Source organism: Gossypium hirsutum, chromosome A12 (assembly GCF_007990345.1).
Source record: "Gossypium hirsutum isolate 1008001.06 chromosome A12, Gossypium_hirsutum_v2.1, whole genome shotgun sequence".
In the NCBI taxonomy this organism is placed as follows: domain Eukaryota; kingdom Viridiplantae; phylum Streptophyta; class Magnoliopsida; order Malvales; family Malvaceae; genus Gossypium; species Gossypium hirsutum.
In genome coordinates this window covers 101,967,593-101,993,032 of record NC_053435.1, presented here as the reverse complement: position 1 = coordinate 101,993,032, position 25,440 = coordinate 101,967,593, and the positions used below count along the sequence as shown (strand labels likewise).

Genomic DNA, 25,440 nt, shown 5'->3' with positions numbered 1-25,440 from the left:
AGAGCTGCGAACTCCAAGCACCCTGGTTATTACCATTTTCTCCTCTTCCTGCATATTGGAACTGAAAAAAATTGTGGATTTCGTGTAATTAACACATTGATCAGAACCGAGTTCATATTTATGTAATATCCTCTTTAATGAATTTGCTCATCTCTCAGTGGCTTCCCCAAACAAAATACAATCATTTGCAAAAAGTAAATGCGAGATCTGTGGCTCGCTTCTACTAGCCTTAACTCCTCGAAGTAAATTCCCTTCTGTGGCTAACCTCATAAGACTAGATAAGCCTTCTCCACAGAATAGGAATAAGAACGGGCTCAAAGGGCCGCCTTGTCTAATATCTCTAGAAGGGATAAAATTTTCTCCAATAACACTATTAAAAACCACTGAATATAACACTGTGGTTACACATTTCATTAACACATCAACCCATTTTGCATCAAAACCCAGTTTCTTCATAATTTGTTCAACAAAACTCCATTCTACCCTGTCATACGCTTTACTCATATCTAATTTCACCGCCATACACCCTTTCTTCCCTATTCTTTTATTCTTCAAAGTATGAAGAATTTCATATGCCAATAGAACATCATCACAAATAAGTCTCCCCGATACAAAGGCACTTTGTGTTAGATCAATACATTTATTCATCACATGACGAAGATGATTAGTAATAACTTTAGCCAACAGTTTATAAAGCACATTACATAAACTGATTGGCCTAAAGTGGGTAATATTCAAAGGATTGGGGATTTTTAGAATTAACACAATATTTGTTTTGTTTATTGAGCTAATTACCTCTATTCAGTTGAACAAGACAAAATGAGGTAACTTCCTCCCCAATAATTAGCCAACATTTTAGATAAAACAACGCCGAAAATCCATCTTCACATGGAGCTTTTGTTGGACCCAACTCTGCTCGTGCTTCGCGAATCTCCTCTGCTGTATACCGTGCTTTCAACCTTAAGTTGTCCTCATCCAAGATGCAACGTTTAATTCCTGCCAAAATATGATCAAAATCACCCCTCCTCCCAGCAGAAAATAACTGTTGAAAATACAATCTGGCTATTCCCTCCATTTCCATAATATCTTCTGTGTCTCTACCATTATCAAATTGCATTCTACTAATAAAATTCCTTTGTCTTTTATGAGTAGCTTGTTTGTGAAAAAAGGCAGTATTCTTATCTCCATTCTTCAGCCAGTTAACTCGTGCCCTCTGTTCCCAATAGTGTAACAGCCAATTTTGGCCCAAATCAACAAACCAAAAATAAAAACCCAAAATACAATGAATAAAATAAAAGTCCAATAGTCCATTTACAATGTTAAACAGCCCAAAACTTAAAACCCCCATCAGCCCATTATCTTAAACATTTTAGCAAACAAAAAAACCCTACCGATAGCGGAAGTCTGTAGCCAATTCAAGATCAAACATCATAATTCATCACCATATCGCCCAAAGCTGAATGGTGCAGTGGAAGCGGCGAATAAGAACATCAAGAAGATCGTAGGAAAAATGACTGTGACCTATAAGGATTGGCACGAGAAATTACCATTTGCCCTTTATGCAAACCGGACGTCAGTCAAAACTTCTACCGGAGCAACACATTTTTCTTTAGTTTATGGAATGGAGGCGGTTCTGGCTATTGAAGTCGAGATTCCCTCTCTACGCGTGCTGTCAGAACTAAAATTAGATGAAGTAGAATGGATCCAGTCTCGATACGACCAGTTGAACTTAATTGAAGAAAATAGGCTAAAGGCTATCCGTCATGGTCAAATGTATCAAAAGAGAATGATATGGGCTTATAATAAGAAAGTTCGCCCTAGAGAATTCCATAAAGGAGACCTCGTATTGAAAAAGATCCTCCCCATACAAAAGGACTTCAGAGGGAAATGGATGTCAAATTGAGAGGGACCTTATGTGGTAAAGAAGGCTTTCTCTGGAGGAGCTCTGATTTTGATCGAGATGGATGGTAAAAGCCTGCCTAATCCCGTGAATTCGGATTCGGTCAAGAGGTACTTTACCTAAAAAAAAGGAAAAAATGAGAGGCCAAGGCGAAAACCCGTAAAAAGGCGCTTTGAGACCAAAGCGGTTTTGAATTGAAAACCCAAGAATGGACAATTCAAATTGAAGTGGGGCATCTAGTTGTATTGTCTTCTCTGAATTAACAAGAAGGAGGGATGCTACATATTGAGGCATCAACAAAGTATCCTTGGCCGTCCAAACACATACCAAGTTTCAAAAGGTCCTCTAGAGGATTTGTGCAACAAAGCTCATACTGCGATATCTAGGGCACTTATTCTTATCTCATTCATTTTGTATTCTTTGGAAAAATATGCTATCTTGATTAATTAATTACTTCTCATTTTGTATCTTAGCAAATTTGCTATCTCAATTACCCTATTCATTTCGAGCTTTGCTCTCAATAAAATTCCATTTTGTCTAAAGCGATAATCTTTTTTAAGCATTTTTCGTTGAAATGATGATTAATGGACTAATAGTATTCGCAAAAGAGTTCTGCATATTACTCTGAAATGCTTCGAAACAATACAAGGATCTGAAATGAGACTAATTAGTTTGAATTACCCAAATTCAAGGGTTGGAAGCGTTGGGGAAAGAATAGCCCAAATTGTGATTATTCTTTGGGTTTCCTGTCAGAGATACCAGTCGAAGAAAAGGCAGAGTAATACGTCATTGATAAAATCTCGGTGAATAACGAGTAATATCAAATCAAGTATTAAAAAATGATGACATTTTGCATTCATGCAAACATCATTCATGCACATCTAGCTAGGAGCATTTGATTCATTTTGATCATGACATCCTAATCATTTGGCATAAATAGGTCCATGAAATAGATTCAACAAGTCATGTTCTCTAAAGAATAGTGTAACAGAACAAAGAAATGAAATCCTACACCCCTGAAGATGCAATGGGACGGATTGAAATCACCATGGCGAATCTTGTCTCCCTGAAGTTGCAGCGGAGCAGATTAAAATCGCGAATCTCATCTTCTTGAAGTCACAGAGGAATAGATTAAAGTTGCAGATCTTATCTCCCTGAAGTTGCAGTGGAATAGATCGAAGAATAGCGAACCTTATCCCCCTGAAGTTACAGTGGGGCAGGTTAAAGTTACAAGTCTTATCTCACTGAAATTGCAGTGGGGCAGACTGAAGATAGAAAATCTTATTCCCCGGAAATTGCAGTGGAACAGGTTAAAGCTAGGAGTTATAAGTCCTATACCTCTGAAGTCGCAGTGGGTCGGATCAAATCTACCGTGGCAAATCTTATCTCTCTAAAGTTGCAGTAGAGCAGATTAAAGCCATTAATCTTATCTCCCTGAAGATGCAGTGGAGCACTTTGAAATTACCAAGTTTTATCTCCCTAAAGTTGCAGTGGAATAGACTGAAGTTAGCAAATCTTATCACTCTGATGATGCAGTAGAGTAGATTAAGGCTATGAATCCTATACCTCTGAAGTTGCAGTAGGTCAGATCAAGTTACCATGGCGAATCTTATCTCCCTGAAGTTACAGTGGAGCAGACTGAAGCCACAAACCACATCTCCCTGAAGATGCAGTGGAGCAGGTTGAAATTATCAAGTCTTATCCTTTTAAAATTCTAACGGAGTAGATCGAAGCTACAAGTCTCTTCTCCCTGAAATTACATTGGAGCAAATCATAGCACCAGTCTCTATACCCCTGAAGATGCAGTGGGATAGAACGAGGCTTTTAGAAGAAAAGAAATACCAAGAAGCCAAGATTCAGTGAGATTAGGCAAAATTGGCTCCTTTAAGGTCTTTGCTCCATTCACGTTACACGACAATGAGCAAAGAGGGGCAGCTGTAGCAGCCAATTTTGGCCCAGATCAACAAACCAAAAATAAAACCCAAAATACAATGAATAAAATAAAAGTCCAATAGTTCATTTACAATGTTAAACAACCCAAAACTTAAAACCCCCATCAGCCCATTATCTTAAACATTTTAGCAAACAAAAAAACCCTAGCCCCAAGGTGCAGCCGCCGTCCCTTCAGCCACTAGCCTCTGCCATTGACCAGCGTCGTACGTCACCGGCCCTCCACGCCTCTGTCATAGCCATTTCACACTCATCTGATGTCTCTCTGACACCACCTGCAACACGCAAAAGAAGAGGACAAAGAAGAAGAAAACAAAATAGCAGCAGAGAACAAAATGAAAACAAACAAAAACGGATCTTAGCATTGGCTATAAAAGCCAAGACGAATCTTTTGTACTTTTTTTTACAGAGATTATTAATCAAAAAGAGAACAAAAAAAGTTGTTTTCATATTTTCTTTTCTTGTTTTTTTCTTTCTTTAGATTTCTTTTTTTATTTTTTTGTTTCAAATCTATTTAAAAATAAAAATAAAAAACGAAAGAGGGGCTAAAACTTACCTATTCTTCGCGCCCCGCCACCATCGGAGATCCCCCCGATCCAAAAGAGCCACGAAACCCCTCAGGTTTCTCATTTAAGCCATGGAAAAAGGGGGGGACGAGTATCCGGAGGGCGAAATAAGGGCTTTCTCTCTTGAACTTGGTGTGAGGGAGGTTTGTTTCAGAGAAATGAAAATGAAAAGGGGGAAAGAAAGAGTTTTTTAGTTTTTTTCTCTTGAAAAAAAATGGAACCAGCAGAATGGAAAAGAAGGAAACCTTTTTTTGTTTTAAATCATTTGAAACGGTGTCGTGAGTGTAGTGGGGGGTTGTGAATTCTCCCTAAAAGGGATATTTATGCGATTAGTCCTTTTCATTCACAACTCCATTCAATCGGGCCCCATTTCCTGTTTTCTTTTGTATTTTTTTAATTCTAACCCTCAGATTTAGTTTGATTTTTGATTAGGTCCCTGATTAACTTTCCAGTATTTATAATTTTGTACCCCAAATTTTAACTTGTTTTCAACCATGTCCTAAATCTATTTAATCCATTTATTAACTTTTTAAAAAAAAAACATTTCATCTATATGTTATTTCAAATATTTTATATGTTATTTACTTTATATCTATTCCAACTTATTTTAATGTATTGTTTGTTTAAATTCTTATTATTTATTTTAACTTGCTTTATGCATATATTTTATCTTGGTCTATTTTATATGTATTATTTATTTTATATTCCTTACCTATTATATATATGTATACATATAGTTTACTCTAAGCCTCTTTATATATTTATAATTCTTTTAAAAATCGTTTTGTTATATATTTATTTTAAATTATTTTATATTGTTTATTTTTAAGTTATTGTACATTATATATTTCAAACAACCTTTTTTAATACCTTCGAACCGCTATTATCATAAAATATATTTATATTGTCTCTTTTTTAATTCTTTTACATATTTTTTTTAAACTTGTTATATATCATTTTAAATTAACTTATATATTACTTATTTTAAAATTATTTTATATACCTTATTTTAAACCCATTTTACTTATTTCAAATGATTTTATTATTATTTATTTTAGGTTTTTTTTACATATTATTTTACCCCTTTTATATATACATATTATCTATTTTAAAATTATTCATTTTTTTAAAAAAATTCTACTTTGTGTGGTTATGGATTTTAAAATACTTTTTTTTACATTACTTATTTTAAATTCATTTATTACCATTCTAAAATTTGGTCACACTTTATTTATTTAATTTGTTTTATACCTTTTTATCATTTAATTCAATGGCCCTTATTTATCAATGTTATCATTTAAATGTTGTATGATTATTGCTATTGCATGTACTATGATTCGTTATTTGTATTTTCATATTATCGTCATTCACTTGTATAATATTTTATTCATGTATTATTATTCCACGCACTATCATTTTATGCACATTACTATATTTTTATCTCATGTCATCGTATCGTGTATTAAACTTCAATCTTTTATCCAATATGGATCGTTCCACTTTTACTCCAAACAACTAATACACGTCGTTTAAATATTGTATTCGCTACTATTTAAAAACGAAATTTTCCAAATAAGGCAATGTTTTGCATTTTGTAATATCGAGGACTTGTGCCCTAACTTACGGGGTTTCGATTTTCTCGTTGTTTCTAAATAGTTAAATATCCTTTTTAAGTTTTATAACACATGAAATTCTTATTTAAATTAAAAGACGACCTTGCGCTCGGGAATTCATGGTATTGTGTCCTAACTTACGGGATGTGATACTCCGATATCTCAGGATAATGAAATCTTTAAGCAATCGTTTTAAGCTAATTCAAGAATTTTAAAATCGATGTTAATAAAAAAGGATCGTATTTCAAATCCATTCCCGATTTTCAATTTTCTACATTAAGACACTAACTAATCAATTCGGTACCAATTTTTGGGCGTGTCGAGGGTGCTAATCCTTCCTCACACGTAACCGACTCCCGAACTTGTTCTCTTGAATTTTGTGGACCAAAATGCCATTTTAGTAAACTAAAATTGTTTTATTAAAACAAATGTGATCCGATCACACCAAATAAAGATCGGTGGCGACTCCTGTTTTGATTTTCGTCTTTAAACAAAGTCGATTCCCGTTTTTCAAAAAATGGTTTCGATAAATAGCACTCATCTTTTTCAATCTCAAAATTAAGTTGGATTTTCGTATCTATGAGTTCTGCCAAGGTTTCATCATTTCTTTCATTCTCCTCAAACCATTCCAATTTTAAAATCAACGCCTCTTTCTTACATTTCCTGTTACGCTGGATCTCCTCAGCCCATTTCTTTAGACCTTTCTTAAGACTTTCAAGCTTGCACAATAGTTTTCCTGTAGTACTTTCCCAGATATTTCTAACCCTTGTAAAAAAGGTTTCCTCCAACACCCACCATGCTTCAAATTTAAAACTACTACTCATTCTCTCATGTTCCTCTCGTTTTGTGTTAATAAACAAAGGGCAATGATCTGAAAAAGAATGAGATAAATGTCAAATGTGGAACTTCAGAAATAGAGATAACCAATCGTCAGTAGTAAATCCCCTATCCAGGCGTTCCTGAATATTTGTTTCTGGCAGATTTCCCCTTTCCCAAGTGAACCATCTTCTAGAAAAACCCATGTCTTTTAATTTACAATCCTCCATGGCCTTACAAAACGCTTCCATTCTGCCCTCCTCACGAGGTAAACCTCCATTCTTTTCAAAACTATACAAAATTTCATTGAAATCACCACAAACCATCCAAGGAAGCTCCCCACCAGTACGTAATTGCTGCAATAGATTCTACGATTCTTCTTTATCATTTGAAGAGGGGGACCCATAGAAGCCAGTAAACCTCCATTTATTACCTTCATCTGTATCCTCAATTTCCACATCAATATGGCTTTTTGAATAACTTTTAAGCCTGATGTTAATATCGCCACGCCAAGCCAAGCATAAACCACCACGAGATCCTATCGCATCAACATCAATGCCATTTAAAAAACCACATCATCTTCGAACTCTTCCATCCTCCTCCTGTTAATTTTTGTCTCCATAAAGAAGACCAAATGGGGATTGTATAACATCAGCCAATGCCGAAGCCTAAGAACAGCCCGTGGGTTCCCCAAACCACGGACGTTCCAACTTAATATTTTCATTGCGATTGGTCGGCTTGCCTCCTAACAGCCGCCGATAATAAATGATTAGCTTCCACTACTCATCTATTTCTTATCACCAAAGCACTAATCTCTTCCTTGGCTGATCCATCTTCAATCTCTCCTCTAGTTTTTTTTCCCTCCTCTCCAATTAGCACCCTATCCTCCGAGTCATGATCCATTGAGGTGTGCGATAGACTTATAGTTGAATTCTCACCCCCATTAAAGGCTTTTGATTTCCCTTCCAGATTAAACCCCAACATTGGATCTATATTATTCAATTGTCCCATACTTCCCCTTAAAACCCTGCCACTAGGGCCTAATGCTTGGGTTACCCCACGATTTCCCCTCCAATCTCCTTCTTCTCCATGTAACCAAACACTACTCATGGCTATAGCTCTTCTCAATTGCGCTCGCAATGATAAATCTCAACCAATATCAGCAGCTTCCACGCCTAATCCCATCTTCGATTTACAAAAAGAGTCACTATGCCCTAGCTGTCCACAGTAAAAACAAAAGAGGGATAATCGTTCATACTTAAATTTAACATATAAACAATTACCAAAAAACATAATCTGCTTCTTCCTTTTCAGAGGACGTCTTATATCAACTTGAACTCTTATTCTCATGAAATTTTGATTTTCTTTTCCCAACTCGAATCCATCATACTCTATAAAAGAACCTATGAAATTACCCAACTGTATTGCCAACCTTTCAGAGAAAAGACCGATAGGAATATCATGAACCTGTACCCAAAAAGGTGAAGAAATCAAAGGGACTAGTAAAGGGTCCTCCCCTAATTGTAACTTGTAAAGCAATAATAAATGGTTGTTGAAAGTCCACGGTGACCCCTTCAATACCCTCTCCATATCCATAACATGAAAAAATCGGAATAAGTACATTTTCCCTCCTAAATCTCGGATTTGTACCTCCCTAACGGGATGCCAGAGGTTTGCCATCGTACTTTTCATTGCTAGAAAATGAATAGTACTAGCAGTTAAGAAACATCCTACTAATTGAAAAACCCCACATCCTCTTCCTGTTTGTGGCTCAGGTTGGATCTATAAAACTTCTTCTTCCTCCTCATTAAGTGTTAACCCAGCAAAATCAGACTCCATACTGTAAGATTAACTATATCGTAAAGAAAAACCAAATTACCAAAGAAAGATTGAAAATCTAATCACCGACGCAAACAATGAACAAAACCCTAAATCTTGCCAAATAGAGCAAACAGAGACGTACCAGAGATGGCAGACCTATACTTTTTGAATCGAGTTGTTACACTAATAGTAAAATTTAAAATAATGAATTTAACCGTAATAGTTTTGTGAGGCTATAATTTCAAATTTTCAAAAAATATAAAGACATAAAATTATAATTTATGCATAATACAAATACGAAAAATATAGATTATAGTAGAGGCGAATATAAAAAACATAAGCCTAGGTAGTTTCTATTGGGCTTCATCTTATATTTTCTAGATTTGAACAGAAGAGCCCAATATTTGGAGTTTTTGAAATGGGCTTTGTCCAAGCCTGCAAAGTACAAACGTTAGTTAGACCGTATAAAGTTGTAATTAGGGATGAGTGTGTTGGGAAGACTCAAAAGATTGGCCTGTTTTTCCGGGATGCCTCTTGTACTTTCTCTTTTTCATTGTTGTTCTCAGATTTTGCCCACTCTAACAGTGAAGTAACTTTATTTCAAAGAGAAAAAAATAGAATGAATAAAGAATTTGGAATGTAGCTCTCTGGCTTTGGAATAGCGTCATAAAGTTGGAGTGACTGCTAAAAGGAATGCAGCAATGTTAATGTAGTACCATATATGCTTCCACTCACTGTTCTTTTTTGAGAATCATCCTAAGCCTGTCCCAAATCTCCGCAGCTAGATGATGTTATAATTGGGTTTGGCCTTGTTTCTTCTTTTCTCGATTTGTATTTCAATAATAATGATTGGAGTATTTGTTTCCTCGGACATCATTAGTAGAAGATTTCTCAAAAGGGGTTTAAATTCAAATTTTAAATACTAGTGTTGTAACTTTGACTGCTGAACAATTCCTAATGCAAAAAGGAAGAAGAATGAGATTCTTCCCCATCAACCATGAAAAAAAGGGGACTTCTTTTAGTGAAGAGTGCAGTAATAGGGACGGTTTTGGGAACACATATATGTATCGATTTATTTTGAAATAAAGGAATATTTGGTGTAGTAGTAGTTAGTGTTAAAGAAATTAGCAAACCTTGCCTGCCTGCCTGCCTGCTTTTTTTCATGTATGAGATCAACTTTAATGGGCCATATATAGGTATGGGCTACAAATCAACACAGGCCGATATAATGATTGCAGGGGAGATCAGATCATCATAGATTCTGCTATTTTTTCTTTATTCTTTTTCTTCCTTCTAGATTCTGAAAGAGACTAGAAGATATTCATACATTTATGGAGATTGTGAATAACACGAGGAAGCAAGTTCTAATGTTTTAATATTTCCCTTCCTAGTACCTATATAGCCCTATGATAAGGTGTACGGCATCTTCAAAGTTAAGCAAGCATATACTTAATATAATATTTGAAACAAGAAGAAAACAGTCGGTCTCTTCTTTTAAGCAAAAAATAAAAATGGGAAGTGAAGCCGGAAATCAAAAGAAACAAGTGTAATCAAAATTAAAGTAATCAGAACATTGGAAATGGGGAAAGAGTTGGGGATTGAGATTACATTAGATCTACTTTAGAATGGATCGCTGAATGGCTTTATAATCACTTTTCAAACTACATTCCTAACGTTAAAACCATACCCCAACCCCCTGGCCCTACCTTTCATTTTTCAAGTGCCATCAAACTGTCTCACTTGTGCCATGTTTTCATGTTGCTACTACTTCATTTTGTTAAAACCTCTCCATCTTAATGTTTAGGAATAGGATAGGGGTTTATTTATTTATTTATTTATTTATTTCTGATATGCTGACTGGTACATGAAACATATATTAAATATGGTTGTTCCTTTTACATGCATTGAGAATAGATAAAGAGACGTGAAGAAAATCAGAAAGTTGGGTAATTAAAGTAGTAGATGGTATTTTTGAAATTGCTAAACCATGAACCAAATAAATAGGTAAGGGAATGAGTGGGATGGCTTTAAACCTTGACTATGCTTTTCTTGCTTAAGAAGAAGTTGTCTTTAACCAAAAGCTTAGCAGTGCCATGCCCTGCCATGTGGCCATCTCAACCCGGGGGGGGGGGATGGATGTTGCATATGTATTAAAGAAGAATATTGATTCAGCTTAGCCTCAAAAGAAGACAGTGGTTGGCAGTGTAGTGAAGAAAGGTTAGGAGATGGCATTGAGTTGTTTTGTTGTCCCTCTATCCCAAGCATTCTTTGCTTAAAGACAGGTTAGCCCCAGGAATAAAGCCAAGGCCAAAAACAAAAACAATACCTACACTGTGTGGTTAAAGTTAAGAAATATAAAAAAAAAAAAAAGCACACACTTGCCCATGATAATTCCAAAAAAACACCAAATACAAATAGCAACCAATGCTGACAACCGACAATAGCCAGTTAACATCTCTCTGGGTTAAAAGTTCTGCGTCTGCCATCTGTGCCCGAAAAACAGAAACAGTTCTCAAAAGGATTAGTGACCGGTCACCGGTCACAGCCGGTTTAGTTTAGTCAGTGACCAGATGTCTACTTGAAGTACAATAATCTCTGAAACATTAATGGAGACTTGGGATGGTTTCTTCAGTCCGTGGCCATTGCTCAGACAAATAAGAATCTACCATAACCGTAACCCCCCCAAACACCCTTTTCTTCTTAATAAAAAATTTTTAGTTTAAATTTGGTGTTTCTTATTAGAATCCATTTTTGCTATATATATATGTTGACAAGATAGGAGATCTTCCTATATTCCAATTTGGATTTGTAACAGTGTTGATTCTTTCACCAGCTGCGCATCCAAGTACCACACCTCCTTCAGTCTGATTGGACCATCCATCCATGCATGCACTCCAACCCGGCCCCCCTGTCTTCCCTATAAAAACTCCCTACTGTTTCATATATATATATATTGATGAAATACCAAAATACTGTTTATTTTAATATAGATATATATATGCAACAAAGTTTAAGAAGTACGTGGATCAATTGGTACGTGAAGCTGTTCCTATATATAATATTTTGACTGAATGTACTCGACCTTTCCGCTACTGATGTCACCGTCTACAGCAACCTCATACATGCCAGCTTAACTATTATTACACTAATAGCAATATACTACACGTATAGTTCTTCTTAGTGGTTAGTAATTCCTTAATCCTTACACATTTAAGAACGATTTCCACATTCATGATCGATGTATGCTTCAAAACTTGGCAACCTTGTTATTCCCTCTATTTCTTAATTCTTCATTTAATTACTTTAGTTTTTTTTCATTTTTCTCATGGAAGAAAGCGTGCATTAGGTTGCTTAATTACTTGGATTGCCAAGTGTTAAAAAAAGGTTTTGCATGTGCACAATTTAGCTACCCCTACCCCAAGCTATCTAATATAATATATATGTGTGTATATAGACACCTAAGCTAACCCTAATCTAGCTAATATATAGTTATTCTAAAGCCAAAACTTAATATTAACCAATGATTCTATACTTGATGGGTAGTAAACTTTTGTCATCACTTTTTAAGAAAAGGTTTTCCTTGTCTCGAATGAATGAATGACCAATCCCTTCATACACTTAACCTAAAACCAAACGTACTATTAGAACGTAAGCACAAACACTAGTTAAAATATTGAAGGCAGTGTCCATGATTGGCAAACACGTCTTTCTTAAGTTGGAAATAATATTAGAATATCCAGTGGTTTTTAAAATTTGTTGTTTGCGTATATAAAAACAAAAAGGAAAGTATCTTAGAAAGAGATATCATGGAATTACTTGATGAATTCCAATCCATCTGATCATATCAAAATTTTAACTTAACTTCCCCATTACCTTTTCCTTTTCCTCTTTTTCTCTTTTTCTTCACCTTAAGGGGGAAGCCATTAGCCAAGCCACAATTTTGTTTACTTTCTTCCATGGATGCACTAACAAAAATAATCGATATAGATTTTGCATGGTCGTGATGCCAAATTTCAAAATATTTGAATCATAAAGCTAATTAAAACGGGTGATAAAGCCAACAATATCTCATCTTTTAAAATGAAGATTGATGACAGCTAAAGAAATTTATATCAACAAAAATATTCACATAAAAAAGTAGAAATGTAGTTGTTGTTGTCGTTTTGGAGAAAAAAAAATTAAAATTGATAAAAGTCTCCTTTCAATAATATTCACTCTCTTTTTTTATGCAAATATTTTTTTCCCAGATAGTGGTGTAACAAGGACCCATCATCAGGGTGTCTTTAATTAATCAATGAGTTCAATTATTCATTTAATTTCAGGAACTGTGATTTTGAGGGATTTCTTTCGATATAAGATGAAAAAGGAGACTAGGTTTATATTAATATAAAAACAAAAATGAAATGGTGATGCGACGGTTCATCATAACTCGCAACTACTAATCAGCAGTCAAATTCTAATCACTAATCTCATAAGGAAATCCCAGCCATTGCTGTCGACGATTGAATCTAAACCAATACTGCTTCGCCACGTACCCTACTTACAATACACGTAAGAGATCCCAAAACTTTATTGCATCAGCAAAACACGTGGGGCCAACATGTCCTCCCGTCTCCCGATCAGCACCGATTTGTTGCCTCTAATAGCTAATAAGAACACATTTTTCCGTTTTTTAACGGCAGAATCCACTGATGCCGTCAACACCTCCTAACCCCGTCTCACAGTCTGAGTCAAGTAGTAGGGTGTCTATTACTATATAAATACCTGGCCCTCAATTTGTTTGCGTCTCCTTGTCTGTCTGTCCGAGTGTTTTTGTCTTAACATATATTTATTTTTAATTAGCTATTTTTGGCTTCATTTGCCGAAATCTAAATCCCCGGGCTTTCCATAAACAAAACATTCCGTTTTTGGGAAGGTCTGGGATTCTCGGCCGATATATCGCCTGCATTTTTGTCACCCAATCCGGATATATATTGTTGTACGTTTTCTGTTTAATCTGCTATCTTTTCCTTCTTCATTTATCAAGATTTTTTTTCAGCTGTAATTCATTGGATTTTCCATTCTTAAGTTTTAAAGCTTTCTTGTGTTCTTTTTTTTTTTTCTGGTTTCAAAGCTTCAAGCTTCAATCTTCAATCTCCAAGACATTCAAAGCTTTACTGGGTTATTAAAGTTGGCCAGTGGGTAAGTGGGTCTTAATTCTTTTTTCCCTAGCTTTTATTTTTCTTTAATTTTTTCTCAGCAACCAAACAAAGCATTACTTTTCCTTTATTCTTTGCATCATTGTTTACGTAGTGTAATTAAAGCTATGGCTTCTGAGTATGTGTTTGAATGAACGAGAAACCACCAGTTTTGATATTGTAGCTGTGGGAAAAAAACAGAGTAGAGCAGAGCAGAAAACAGAGAGCAGAGGAAATGAAATTAGAAAGAGAGAGAGAGAGAGAGAGAGAGAGTGAATTAGAGATATAAACAAAGACAGCTAAGAAAAAAAGAAGAGCAATTGAAGGATATTAAAGGGTAAGTCGTTTTCGAACAATAAATGATGCCAAGTAGTAGTAGTTTTCAGGCTTTCAACTGAAACAAATCTCAATGTCCAACAGTTGCTACTCAATATTCTCTCGTCACTTTGTCTATTTGTTTCTCGACACTTGAAATAGGCCCATCTTCTTCTTCTTCTTCGATAAATATACATTGGTCCATCCATCCATCTATCTCCCACCAAAAAAGAAAAAGAAAAACTACTGTGCTACTGCTCCAATGTTTCTCTATATTATTCTTGGGTTGCTTTTTTGCTTTTGGTTTTTTTAATTCAATTTCGTTCATTTAAATTAGTATGTCAGAAACATCGGCTTGCTTCAACAGATCATTGTTTTATTTTGAATCTTTGCTGGTTACGTTAAAGCAAAGCATAGATTCCAACCTTGGTCCTTGTTCAATTAGGTTACTTTCCAATTGCTTATGTCCCATTATGTTTCCTTTCCTTTTTTTTCTTTTAAAATTTTCCAATAATTGACTGCTTATTTTATTTGATTTTATTTATTTTTTAATATAGCAAGGAAACACTTTTTGGGAAGGTGTTGGGGGGCCTTACTTCTCTGATCCCAAGCTCTTTTTCTTTTTACTTCTCTTTTCCTTTCTGTCGTTGTCAAAAGAAAAAAAAACTCGATTCAATAAGGTATGATGCTGATGCAACATTCACACTTGTTGGGGATTGTTTTCTTGTATGGTTTTGATTTTTTTTGGGGGGGTTTTCTTTGTTCCTTTTCCATCCATTTGTTTTGTTTTTCTCGGGTGCCAAACATGCTGGAATTAGATCCTTTGTTTTTATATGAATGGAGCAGTCTTTTATTTTTATTGTAACAATGTCTGCAAGTATGACTCCCCATCTCTGAACCAACCAGTACTGCATGAAGGAATCTTCCATGCGTTTCAATTGACCATCATTACCCTCACCCCCCAAACGTGAAATAAATTAGTAATCTACAATTTGTTGCTTCTTTGCAGAGATAAGTAGACAGCAAAAACGAAAGGAGTAATCAAAAGCAAAGAGATTTTTTTAAGAAAAAAAAATGTTTACGTGCATAGCCTGCACAAAGCAAATGGCGGATGGAGGTGAAGAAGTAGAAGGAGCGCGTGGAAGTGGCACTCCCAGCACCAAAGAAGCTGTCAGAAGCCTGACCACGCAGGTTCTACTTATATCATCTCTTCGCTATCTTTTTTTTACAATGCTTGTTGGCATGGTCTGGCCTTGAGCCTTCCTTCTTTGCTTCATTCATTGAATCAATGGTAGCTTAGGCTTTGCTTTAGTTCAGTTTCCTTTTTTTCTACTTTGGGCTTTGTTTGTGAGAAAGAACAAAATCATAATCCCAATTAGCCTTGGGGGGGGGACCACCTTTTTCTTCTTTGGACGCTTTTCTCTTGGCATCTTTCCTTTCACGTTTATTCATGTATCTACACTACTGTTTTAATTTAATCCTATTACTTAATTACTATACTGTAAAAGCTGTGCATCGAGTGGGGCCTTTTAACCATTTCTTTCCATGTAATTCTGCTGTATTCAAGATATCGGCTATACGCAGTGATCCTCAAAAAAATCAAAAGTAGTGTTATAGGATGAGAGTAAATGGATGGATTTTGGGTTTGGCTTTACTCAAAACCAGCTTTAGGCTTCAGCCAGAGCATTAATTAAGAAAGAGAGGATTTTGGGCATGAAAACATGGGCAACATCCTTGGAAGGATCCGATGGGGAAACAGGGGTTTTAACAAAGTGGCTAAAAGTGGGAACCTTTGGAGTAAAACGGAGGGGTTCCAGTACAGTATGTATTTGAGTACAGTGCAGGGGCTATGGCTGATGGGATTTGAACCTAGGCCGCACTAGGGTGTTGGTATATGCTGGTAGATCTTTGCGTGACTTAGAGCAACAAGAATCCCGCCACAAGCAATCCCCATCCGCCGTTACCCTTGTACTAATTTATTAGTTTTTTCCTTCTGTTTCTTGTTTTAGACCTCTAGGAGTCTCAATATGTCTACTAATATGGGTGTTACTTATTCTCTGGGTTTTTAGTTTAGATTTCGATGGATAGAATCACTTCCATGATTCCTGGCCAAAGTTCTCCCTCCCTATGTTCCTTGTAGGATTCAAGAAAACAGATGTGCCTGACATGGACAGTTTCAAATTTTATTTTATGTACTTATTCAAGAAAAAGAAACAAATTTGTTGTTTTTACTACCCTTTTGACTGCTACCATTTCTCTTATTCCCTTGCAGCACTGGATTATTTTTGGGGGGTATGTTTAAATGGCTTTGAAAGTAAAGTCGAGCAAAATGCAATAAGGGGGATTAGGAAGTAAAGTAGGGATATGTTTAGTAAAGACAAAATGGTGTAAAAACGAAGAAAAGACTCCCAAGTGTCGTGGGCCTGACCCACCATTGAATTCTTGTCGATCCACTGTGTTTGAAAAGTAAGGGAGGGGGAGGATATGGGAAAAGAAAAGGGAAATTCTATGCGTGCTAATGGCTGAGCAAGTGAGTGATATCTCATAAATTGACAGCTAGAATAGAACAGCTCTCAGGTGGTAGCAGAGAAGTACATTTCTTTTATGATTTCAGACTGTTAGACCAACAGTGTTGACTGTAATAATATTCCCCATGATATTCACAGTTGACAATCTCCTTTTGGCGTGTGTATTCTATCCCTTTTTCTTTTTCGTAGATCTTCCTGTCGGCCTCTACTGTGCACACTAGCTTGGATTTGGACTTAAACACCAATCAAATAAACCACTTCAAATTTCTGCATAATTCTAGGCCTTATATTAACTTTGTAGTTTGAAATCAATAATTCGTAACAAGATAGTTAAGGTTTTGATTATGGTTGTTAGATTGAACACATCAATGCAGTTCCAGGAATGTGGAATTTTTGTTTTTGGCTTCTTATTTAACTTTAAGTTTTGATAATATGTAGATCAAGGATATGGCATTGAAATTTTCTGGAGCTTACAAGCAATGCAAGCCTTGCACAGGCTCCAGCAGCTACAAGAAAGGAAGTCGACCATATCCAGATTTTGATGCTGCTTCAGAAGGGGTTCCTTACCCCTACATGGGTGGAAGCTCTAGCTCAACGCCTGCATGGGACTTTACCAGTGCCAGTCATCATCCAGGAAGGTCAGATTCCAGATTTACAGGGGCATTCAGCGGTGACAGAACTCCTGGCTATAGGGAGTCTTTCTCGGTCCAGGACCTGGTGTTAGAAGATGAGGATGAGCCCAAAGAATGGATGGCACAAGTGGAGCCTGGGGTTCATATAACATTTGTCTCTCTCCCTAATGGAGGAAATGATCTAAAACGGATTCGATTCAGGTATACATGCCATCAACTTATCCATACCAGCAATGGGAATGTACTTTTTGAGCTGTTGTTAGTGAAATTTAATGAGGCGTGTATATATACGGAAACTGACGTTGCTTAGGCTTTGAATATTGAAGCCGGGAGATGTTTAACAAGTGGCAAGCGCAGCGGTGGTGGGGTGAGAATTATGATAGAATCATGGAGCTCTACAATGTACAGAGATTTAATCGTCAAGCATTACATACTCCCCCAAGGTCTGAGGATGAGGTAAAACACATTCTGTTAGTTGCATATAAATCTGGTGAGAATTATCATGTAAAACATGCCCTTTTATTCCAAGATGAAATCAGTAACAGAAAAATTACACACTTTAGACGCAGAGGGATTCGACATACTCGAGGGTGGGATCGGCAATGGAAAGCCCCATGGCTCATTGGACGCCAAGAAACAACTATAAGCCTTACAGTGCAGGGCCTAGTGGGTTTTGTCCGGGTGGCACAAGAGGGGATGCATCATTTGATGCTTCACGGACGACCACCTCCTCTAGAGATGAGCCTTCTGTTTCGGTGAGCAATGCGAGTGAGATGGAGGCAGAATGGGTTGAACAGGATGAACCAGGGGTTTACATTACCATCAGACAGTTAGCTGATGGCACCAGGGAACTCCGGCGTGTCAGATTCAGGTAATCTATTTACATTTAGGCTTAACTTGAGATTATGATTTAGACACGTATACCAAGAACATGTCAAATTTTGATGTATTTGGGTTATCAAATTGGGCAGCCGCGAAAGATTTGGAGAAGTAAATGCAAAGCAGTGGTGGGAGGAGAACAGAGAAAGGATACAAGCACAATACCTTTAAATTTATGATAGTATTGCACCAAAAAAAAAAAAGAAATTTAAAATTACAAAAAGGAAGAGCAGCGGTGGATCCAAATGTGTTACCAGTTGGATGTTCCCTCTCAATTTTGGTTATGATAGCGGGTAAGAGTAAGATTTTACAGGGCAATTGGGGGTTTTGTCACCTTTACTTTGTAACTGATCTAATAACATTAGGTCCTTTCACTCGAAAACTAATCTCAGTCAATTTTTCATTCATGGTGACAGCCCAATTGGGTTTTGTTTCCCAGCTGCTGCTGGCCAAATTTTTTTTTTTTTGTTGGTCTGCCAATTTTTAGGGGGCTTTTATACCACCACCTTAGAAGACCTTTTGGGTCGGGAACTACCTTCTCCGCGGTTGTTTTGTTTGTTATTTTGTAATACAGAACTTGATAGTTGAAGAAATGAAATTCACATTATTGTTGTTATGTTTGGATTCCATTGACATTGCTGTCTTTGTTTTCTTTTTCTTATGAATTAGAGAAATTACACGACACTTCGAAGGTAATAAAATTTTTGAAGGCGTAGCAGTTAAGCAACCATTCTCTCAACGTTGGAATTCAATAACGATATTATCTCTAGTATCTCATATATTAAACTGGTTTCAACATTCACACTCGGAAATACGTCCTTGACTAAGAAAAGCGAATTATAACTGCACTGAGATTCCGGAACTTTTGTTTTCTGAAAGACCAAGTTTATTTTCTTTACAATAAAATAATTAAAAAGAATAAAAGAAAACCTTTCACCCCAATACCGGAGATTCAATTATCAAGGAGAAGAAATTTCAACATGCAAACCAAAATCATTGACAAACTGGCACTTCATTATCAAAGCAAAGGTCAATAGAAACCAAGCCACTCTCTCAATTATTTGTAACAGAACACAACACATGTATCATATCATGGTTATTGTTAAGAAAACACACAAACGGAAGACATAACTGATAAAACCAAAGCTCTCTAGCTCATTTCGATATTTGGACTCCATCAATATATAATACCCCAAGATATGCATTATTATTAAAAAGACCATCTCATCATTCCACGCTACCTTCTTTCCGGTGATCAAGTATTAGTAGGGTTGGCAAAAGAAACATGTCGTTAAAATCCGCAGTCCACAGAACCCCAGCCTTTATATTCAGAGTGCCTTATTTGCCCAACATTCAGCCGCCGATTTCCAATTGTAACATTTGCCAACTTCTCCGCTACATCTGAAGCTCCAATGGCATTCCTATCCTTGTTGATGGATGTGGCAACTGGACCAATCATTATATTTTCATGTCAATAACATCCAGAATACCAAACAAGACAGTAACGCAAGAACATCTTTCCAGCTCAATTACATTCATCTTCAACAACCAAAATGTGTAAAGTATTATATCGTCGACTTTAACCTTATATAGAGTTCATTTTCCTTATTTTTAAAAGGGCTGTTAATATAGTCATGTACTCATAATATGATAGATATCTAGATACAATGAAAAAGCAACAGTTCAATACATACATAGATATATAAATGCTTACATGGACTCTTTCTTCCTGGTGGTCGATACCTTGGTTGTTTGGCAAAGCTCTTCAAGGATTTATCATTCTTATTAAGATCCTTTAGGGTGGAACAGGAAAAAAAGAAACAAAGAAAAAGACCATATTTAGAAGCATTGTACAAAAATCACTACTAGATAAGTAGAACCACTGATACACATTAGATTACAATTACCTGATTAACCATCTCCAGCTTGCGTTGCACACCTGCATGTATCAACCATAAGTAGGGAATCCCATCATATAAGATCTTGTAGGAAATAAACAGAATTTGGAGTTGCAATTTGGACGAACAAAACAAAGGAACAACCATATACAGCTCCATACAATTTAGTTGCTAATACCATCACTAATCAGAAGACCAAATCCAACGTCATTACTGAACTACCCCAGCAATTACACATTAAAATACATTACCTGTGCCCAAAGATGCATTTGCCTTCAGAGTAGAATGATTGCCAGTGAGCTTTGCATTAGGTAGAAACCCAGAGAATCTCCTAGGTGATTGCTGTTCCCATGTTCCTTTCACCCCAACTATGCATGCAATTAAATATTAGGAACAAACTAAACCAGATAACGAATTCTCTCAAAAAGAGTAAGCAAAATTGGTAAGAGCTTTGAACAAACCAGATGGAGGAGTTCCAGACACAGCTGCTTTGGGACGAAGAGAGGGTGGAACATAATAACAGCTCTGCACAACAAAGAGAAAATATGTCAGAAGAGCACTAGCAACAACATAATTGTCATTTTAACCTCGTAAAAGAACACCCCAGAACATTATTAAGAACACTGAAATAACTATAAAAGACACACCACCTGAAAGAAAGGATGTCGAAGGGCCTCAGCAGCCGATGGCCTTTTGCAAGGATCCCATGAACAGAGAGACTAAAAACAAAAGCCAAGCAAAAGTCAATTTGAACAGTCCCATCAAAGATAATAAAAAGCAACAAAGAGCAGACTTGCACTTAACTGTAATAAGGTTGATTGCATCATCACTTGCTGATGGTACCAACAAAGACAGATGCACACCAGGGACCTTAAATGTTCAATAACACAGATGAAAAGAAAAATCAGATTCTACTCTCTAATAATATGACCACACTAACTTTACATTGGTAAAATAACTTCGAATTAAAGCTATGAAGCGTGTAATCACAATTAAGAGGGAGTAAGACCTTTGGGAATTGGTAGTTTATAGATCTTGCAAGGTTAAGCCCGTCAGACCACGTATACTTAGTTGGAGTACCTAATACACTGCAGATTTTGTAGATTTCATCTGCTTCACTGCACACATAATGAAAGGTTAGCATCAATCCTGTGAACAACCAGCCAATTACCCCTAGTTGCAGAACAGACTAGTAAAGAAAAATAAACATCACCCATGTCTAAGATGGCATAATCTCGGGGGGAAAGTTCACAGCAAAAATAATAAATTAAAATAACATACCTGGCACCAGGAAAAAGAGGACGTAAGGTGAACAACTCGGCCATTATAGCACCCATCGCCCACATATCTGTAAGCAAGGAGATAAAGGCATAATTAGAAGGCTGCTAGCATTTCCATACATAAGTGAATAAGAACCGATTACACAGAGAACTTGCCAACTTTTGAAGTATACAGGTATGATTGAAGAAGTATTTCAGGCGCACGATACCTAAACAAGTCAAAGTTTAGATAGTAGTAATAGAAAAAAAACAGAAAAAAAAGGAAAACAAAATAAACTCTCAGAAGTATCAAACTTACCAGCGTGTTGAGACATATTCTGTGTATGGAGGATGTGAACTGATTTCACGTGCAAGACCAAAATCAGCAATTTTGATTATGTCTCTAGAAACCAACAAATTCTCTAGAAAGAAAAGGGCAGTTAGTCACATAATATATCTTTGAGTAAATGTACAGAGAAAAAAACATGAATCCTGTAGATTAAATTAAACAATACCTGGCTTTAGGTCACGATGAAAATATCCACACTGGTGCATGTATGCAAGACCTTGAAAGACTTGGAAGCACCAATTTCTGATTTCAACTTCTGAAAAATGCTTTTCTCTGTCTTTCATAAGCTGGTAAAGATTGCATTCCTGGATAATTGCATGTTTTCAGAAAGATAGCTAAAGCTCCAAAGATCATAGAGCAAGTTATAACACAAATACAAGCAGTCACTTACCATATATTCAAACACAAAGTACAGAACATTATTTTCCCTGATGACTTCCTTAAGCTTCACAATATTGGGATGATTCATTCTCCTCAGAGACTGTCAAAAGAGATAGATTATAATGCATATGAAAAGAAAAAAGGAGTAAAACCAGAACAAAGGGACTCATATTACCTTAACTTCTCTCAGATTCACACACTCTTCCCACGAGCAATATTTCTTCTTCATTTTCTTAATTGCAACCTTCAAAACAGATGATACATATTTGAAAAGGATATATCAGAGTCAACACATCAAAAGAAACGTGTTTTTACAATTTCAAATAAATAAAATTGTGGGCATACTCACAACTTCACCAGACAGCTTATTAATAGCTCTCCACACACAACCAAATGTCCCGTCACCAACTTCCCTGAGTAACTTGTACCTAATACCATCCAAAATTGATAAGCAAATCTTAACTTGTAGAAAATAAATATACTGTCTAGCACATCACAGATAAAACAACATACCTCTCCATTCTTGCAGAACAAAAAGTAGCCCTTTCTTTATTCAAGAGATGTATAAGAAACAACGATAGTCATATGAGATATATCTTCAGAAGAAGATTGCTTGTATTAGAAACTATAAAAACATCAACTGTGCTGCTGGTCAGCTAAATCCACCATTAATTTCCTCTGGCAAGATACAAAAGCATAAAACCAGAAATTTTATTGTTGATGGGCTTCAGAGCTTTATTTGTTACTAAACCCACAGCTTCGAGCAGAGAACAGGTATCAATTGAAGGAACAGATGAACTCCACAAAACATACTGATAGGACACAACCAGAATGATGTGCTCTATCAAACAGGAATGATCCCAAGCTCAAGATACACTTTACTTGGTTCAAAAGCTTCATTGCAGTCAACTCATCTAGGATAAATAGAAACTGTTGCAGAAAGCTCAAAACACCAACATCTCATCACTGATCAGTGCCCATCAGGAGCAATAACAGAAAACTAACATAGAACTACAACTGCTACAGGCTTAGCATGCAACTTTAAACTGCCTATCGATAGAGTCAGACCTGTGATAACAGAAGAACAAGAAAAATATGATAGAGATCAGAAAAGGTTCAACCAGTTTAACAGATATGGGCGAAAATGATTATGCAGATATATGGAGCACCTGAAAAGCATTTTCCCAAAATCCTCATCTGGATGTTTTGTCATCAATTCACTGCAAATAAAATATTTAGATCCTACTATCTTATTTTTAATCAAACACAGAAGACAGAATTGCTTACTTGCGGAAATGTGCTAAAAATCCAACACCTATCTCAGAAAAAACTAGCATTCCAGCTCCTGTGTTGAGTGTTAAAAGGAGACTGAGAACTAAGTGCAATTGACAAAGGAAACCAAAAGAAAATCTCCACGGGCAAGGAACCGCCAATCGAGTACTTCTTGGAAGAAAAACACTCGGAAAAGGTAGCAATTTGACCAGAAGCACACTTGTTCCATGTCTTGAAAAGGAAACTAAATCCCTCTAAATCCAAGTCAGGTACAAGCTGATATTAAAAAAAAATCAATCGAAACTTTGAGTTAAGATAGATCTAACATGGGCACATTGAATTTCTACAAGAAAATAAGAAAATAGTAACATAACTCATCAACAATACTTAGACAAAGCTTACTGTTTCTTGCCAGAAAAGAGAGGATAGAAGTACAGTATTACTCAGAAAAGAGTATACACTAATTCAAGAATACAATATGCAACAATGAAAAAAAACTGAAATAACTTTCAGTCTAAGCGATATATCTACAAAAACTGGAATAATCAATCAACAAAATCCAACTAGCGTCGACTCGGCAGATCAGGACAAGTCAATGCCCAATTCCAGTTAACAACAATTCATATTCTCCGATTATAGTAAACCAAACAAGCAAGCAAGAATCCCCGTGAGACAAGCATCATAAAACATCAAGAGCAACTAATTAATTTAGGAAAAGATGAACAAACCCCAAGATGTTATCTGATAAATCAAACACGGAAACCCTTATCGATGAAATCACTTAATTCAATACGAATCCCTCATTATGAAACAGGCGGAGAAAACAACGTGTCTATATCAATAAATTGGAAAATAGATTGGATAAAAAGAATCCTAATAAACCCTAAACACGAAAAAGAAAAAGAGAGAAAAAGAAAAGAAGGAAAAAGAAGAGAAGGTGTCAGATCTAAACCTGAAAAAGAAGCGGCATAAACACCGTCGCCAAGGACGGGAGGAGGTGGAATCCAGAGCGTCGCTATTTCTCTCTCGCAAAAGTAGAATTTTTGGGTGTCTTTTTTGTTTGTTTTGGAATTATTATGGTGCGAAATACGGAATGGCCTTTAATATTGTTATTGGTTGAGCCAAAGGGGGGTTCATCTTGTGTGTGCACCAAGAAAAAGCTTAATTATGTGGGTAATTTTTATTTTTATTGTTTGAAAATGCGTGTCTATACTGGGTACGGTAGTCAATATTCCTCTACTTGTAGTTGGCCCGTTCCTTCGCTCTCTCCGTTTCTTCTAGATTTCCTCCTGTCATTCTGATCATATTTGATGGGCCCAAATCCAACTCCATTGGTAATCAAAATACATTGTATATTTCTTTTTTAAAAGAAAATATCTTGTATATTAAAATAAATCTAAAAACGAGTTTAAACTTTTTTAAATTTTAATCTCATCAATATTAATATTATCTATCTGATTTTAAACCAGAATTTTTTAAAATGCAAATCTTTGCCACTATTTTGTTCAAATAAATAAGTTTTAGGTAAATTTAACAATTTGAATTTTATGAGTTAATATAATTGTAAAAAAATAATATAAAAAATGTTGTATGAATATCATTAAATTTATAAGTATATAGTGTAATTAAATAGATTTTGAAAGCAGTGAGATTAGATTTCTTCTTTAAGCATTTGAATCAAGTTTAAATTTTGAGTTCGACATGATAAAAAAACAAATAAAAATATATTTTTTAATATTTTATAGTGTAATCATGTGTTAATTAAAATAAGATTATGTGTTAATTAAAATAAGATTATAATATTTAAAAAATAATTATTTTAAATGAAATTTAAATAAAAATGGAGTTAATCAAATCTACTTTTAAAATTCTTTATAAAAAATCAATCCCAAATACAAATATTCTTCAAAAATACCTTTTTTTTAATCATTAGAAAAATGAAAACAATGATGGAAAATCAATGGACCACTTAAAAGAAGAGAAAAAGGGGAATGTAGTTTAAAGCTTGGTAGGTGCGTGGCAACATATTCAACCTCGCCTTGGGTTGCTGTTAAATGAAGTTGGCATTATATTTAGGGAGTTAA

General features: G+C 35.7%; 2 protein-coding genes across 5 annotated transcripts; one reads left to right on the top strand and one right to left on the bottom strand.

Annotated features, from left to right (window-relative positions):
• Positions 1-13,455: 13,455 nt before the first annotated feature.
• On the top strand, positions 13,456-18,813 carry LOC107946809 (protein BREVIS RADIX). 2 transcript variants are annotated; one of them, XM_016881272.2, is made up of 7 exons: positions 13,456-13,644; positions 13,780-13,847; positions 15,168-15,349; positions 17,125-17,519; positions 17,645-17,774; positions 17,882-18,189; positions 18,290-18,813. In XM_016881272.2, exons 3-7 carry the CDS (start codon positions 15,233-15,235, stop codon positions 18,366-18,368), a joined length of 1,029 nt encoding a protein of 342 aa, XP_016736761.1. In that variant the 5' UTR covers positions 13,456-13,644; positions 13,780-13,847; positions 15,168-15,232; the 3' UTR covers positions 18,369-18,813. The 2 variants fall into 2 exon arrangements, with proteins under 2 accessions (XP_016736761.1, XP_040939281.1); XM_041083347.1 differs by lacking the exons at positions 13,456-13,644; positions 13,780-13,847 and adding an exon at positions 14,050-14,180.
• Positions 18,814-19,193: 380 nt separating this feature from the next.
• LOC107946808 (cyclin-dependent kinase F-4) lies at positions 19,194-24,563 on the bottom strand. Of its 3 annotated transcripts, none has more exons than XM_041083345.1 (19): positions 24,309-24,563; positions 23,372-23,632; positions 23,254-23,304; positions 22,598-23,152; positions 22,434-22,512; positions 22,260-22,328; positions 22,095-22,184; positions 21,870-22,008; positions 21,674-21,776; positions 21,532-21,584; positions 21,377-21,443; positions 21,105-21,213; positions 20,900-20,965; positions 20,746-20,814; positions 20,557-20,620; positions 20,347-20,463; positions 20,105-20,136; positions 19,912-19,990; positions 19,194-19,643 (listed from the first exon to the last, which is right to left on the bottom strand). In XM_041083345.1, the coding sequence occupies exons 4-19, from the start codon at positions 22,603-22,605 to the stop codon at positions 19,489-19,491; spliced, it is 1,299 nt and encodes a 432-aa protein (XP_040939279.1). In that variant the 5' UTR covers positions 22,606-23,152; positions 23,254-23,304; positions 23,372-23,632; positions 24,309-24,563; the 3' UTR covers positions 19,194-19,488. The 3 variants fall into 3 exon arrangements, with proteins under 3 accessions (XP_040939279.1, XP_040939280.1, XP_016736760.2); XM_041083346.1 differs by having other exon boundaries at positions 23,254-23,281; positions 24,309-24,469; XM_016881271.2 differs by lacking the exon at positions 23,254-23,304 and having other exon boundaries at positions 24,309-24,491.
• Positions 24,564-25,440: the final 877 nt, after the last annotated feature.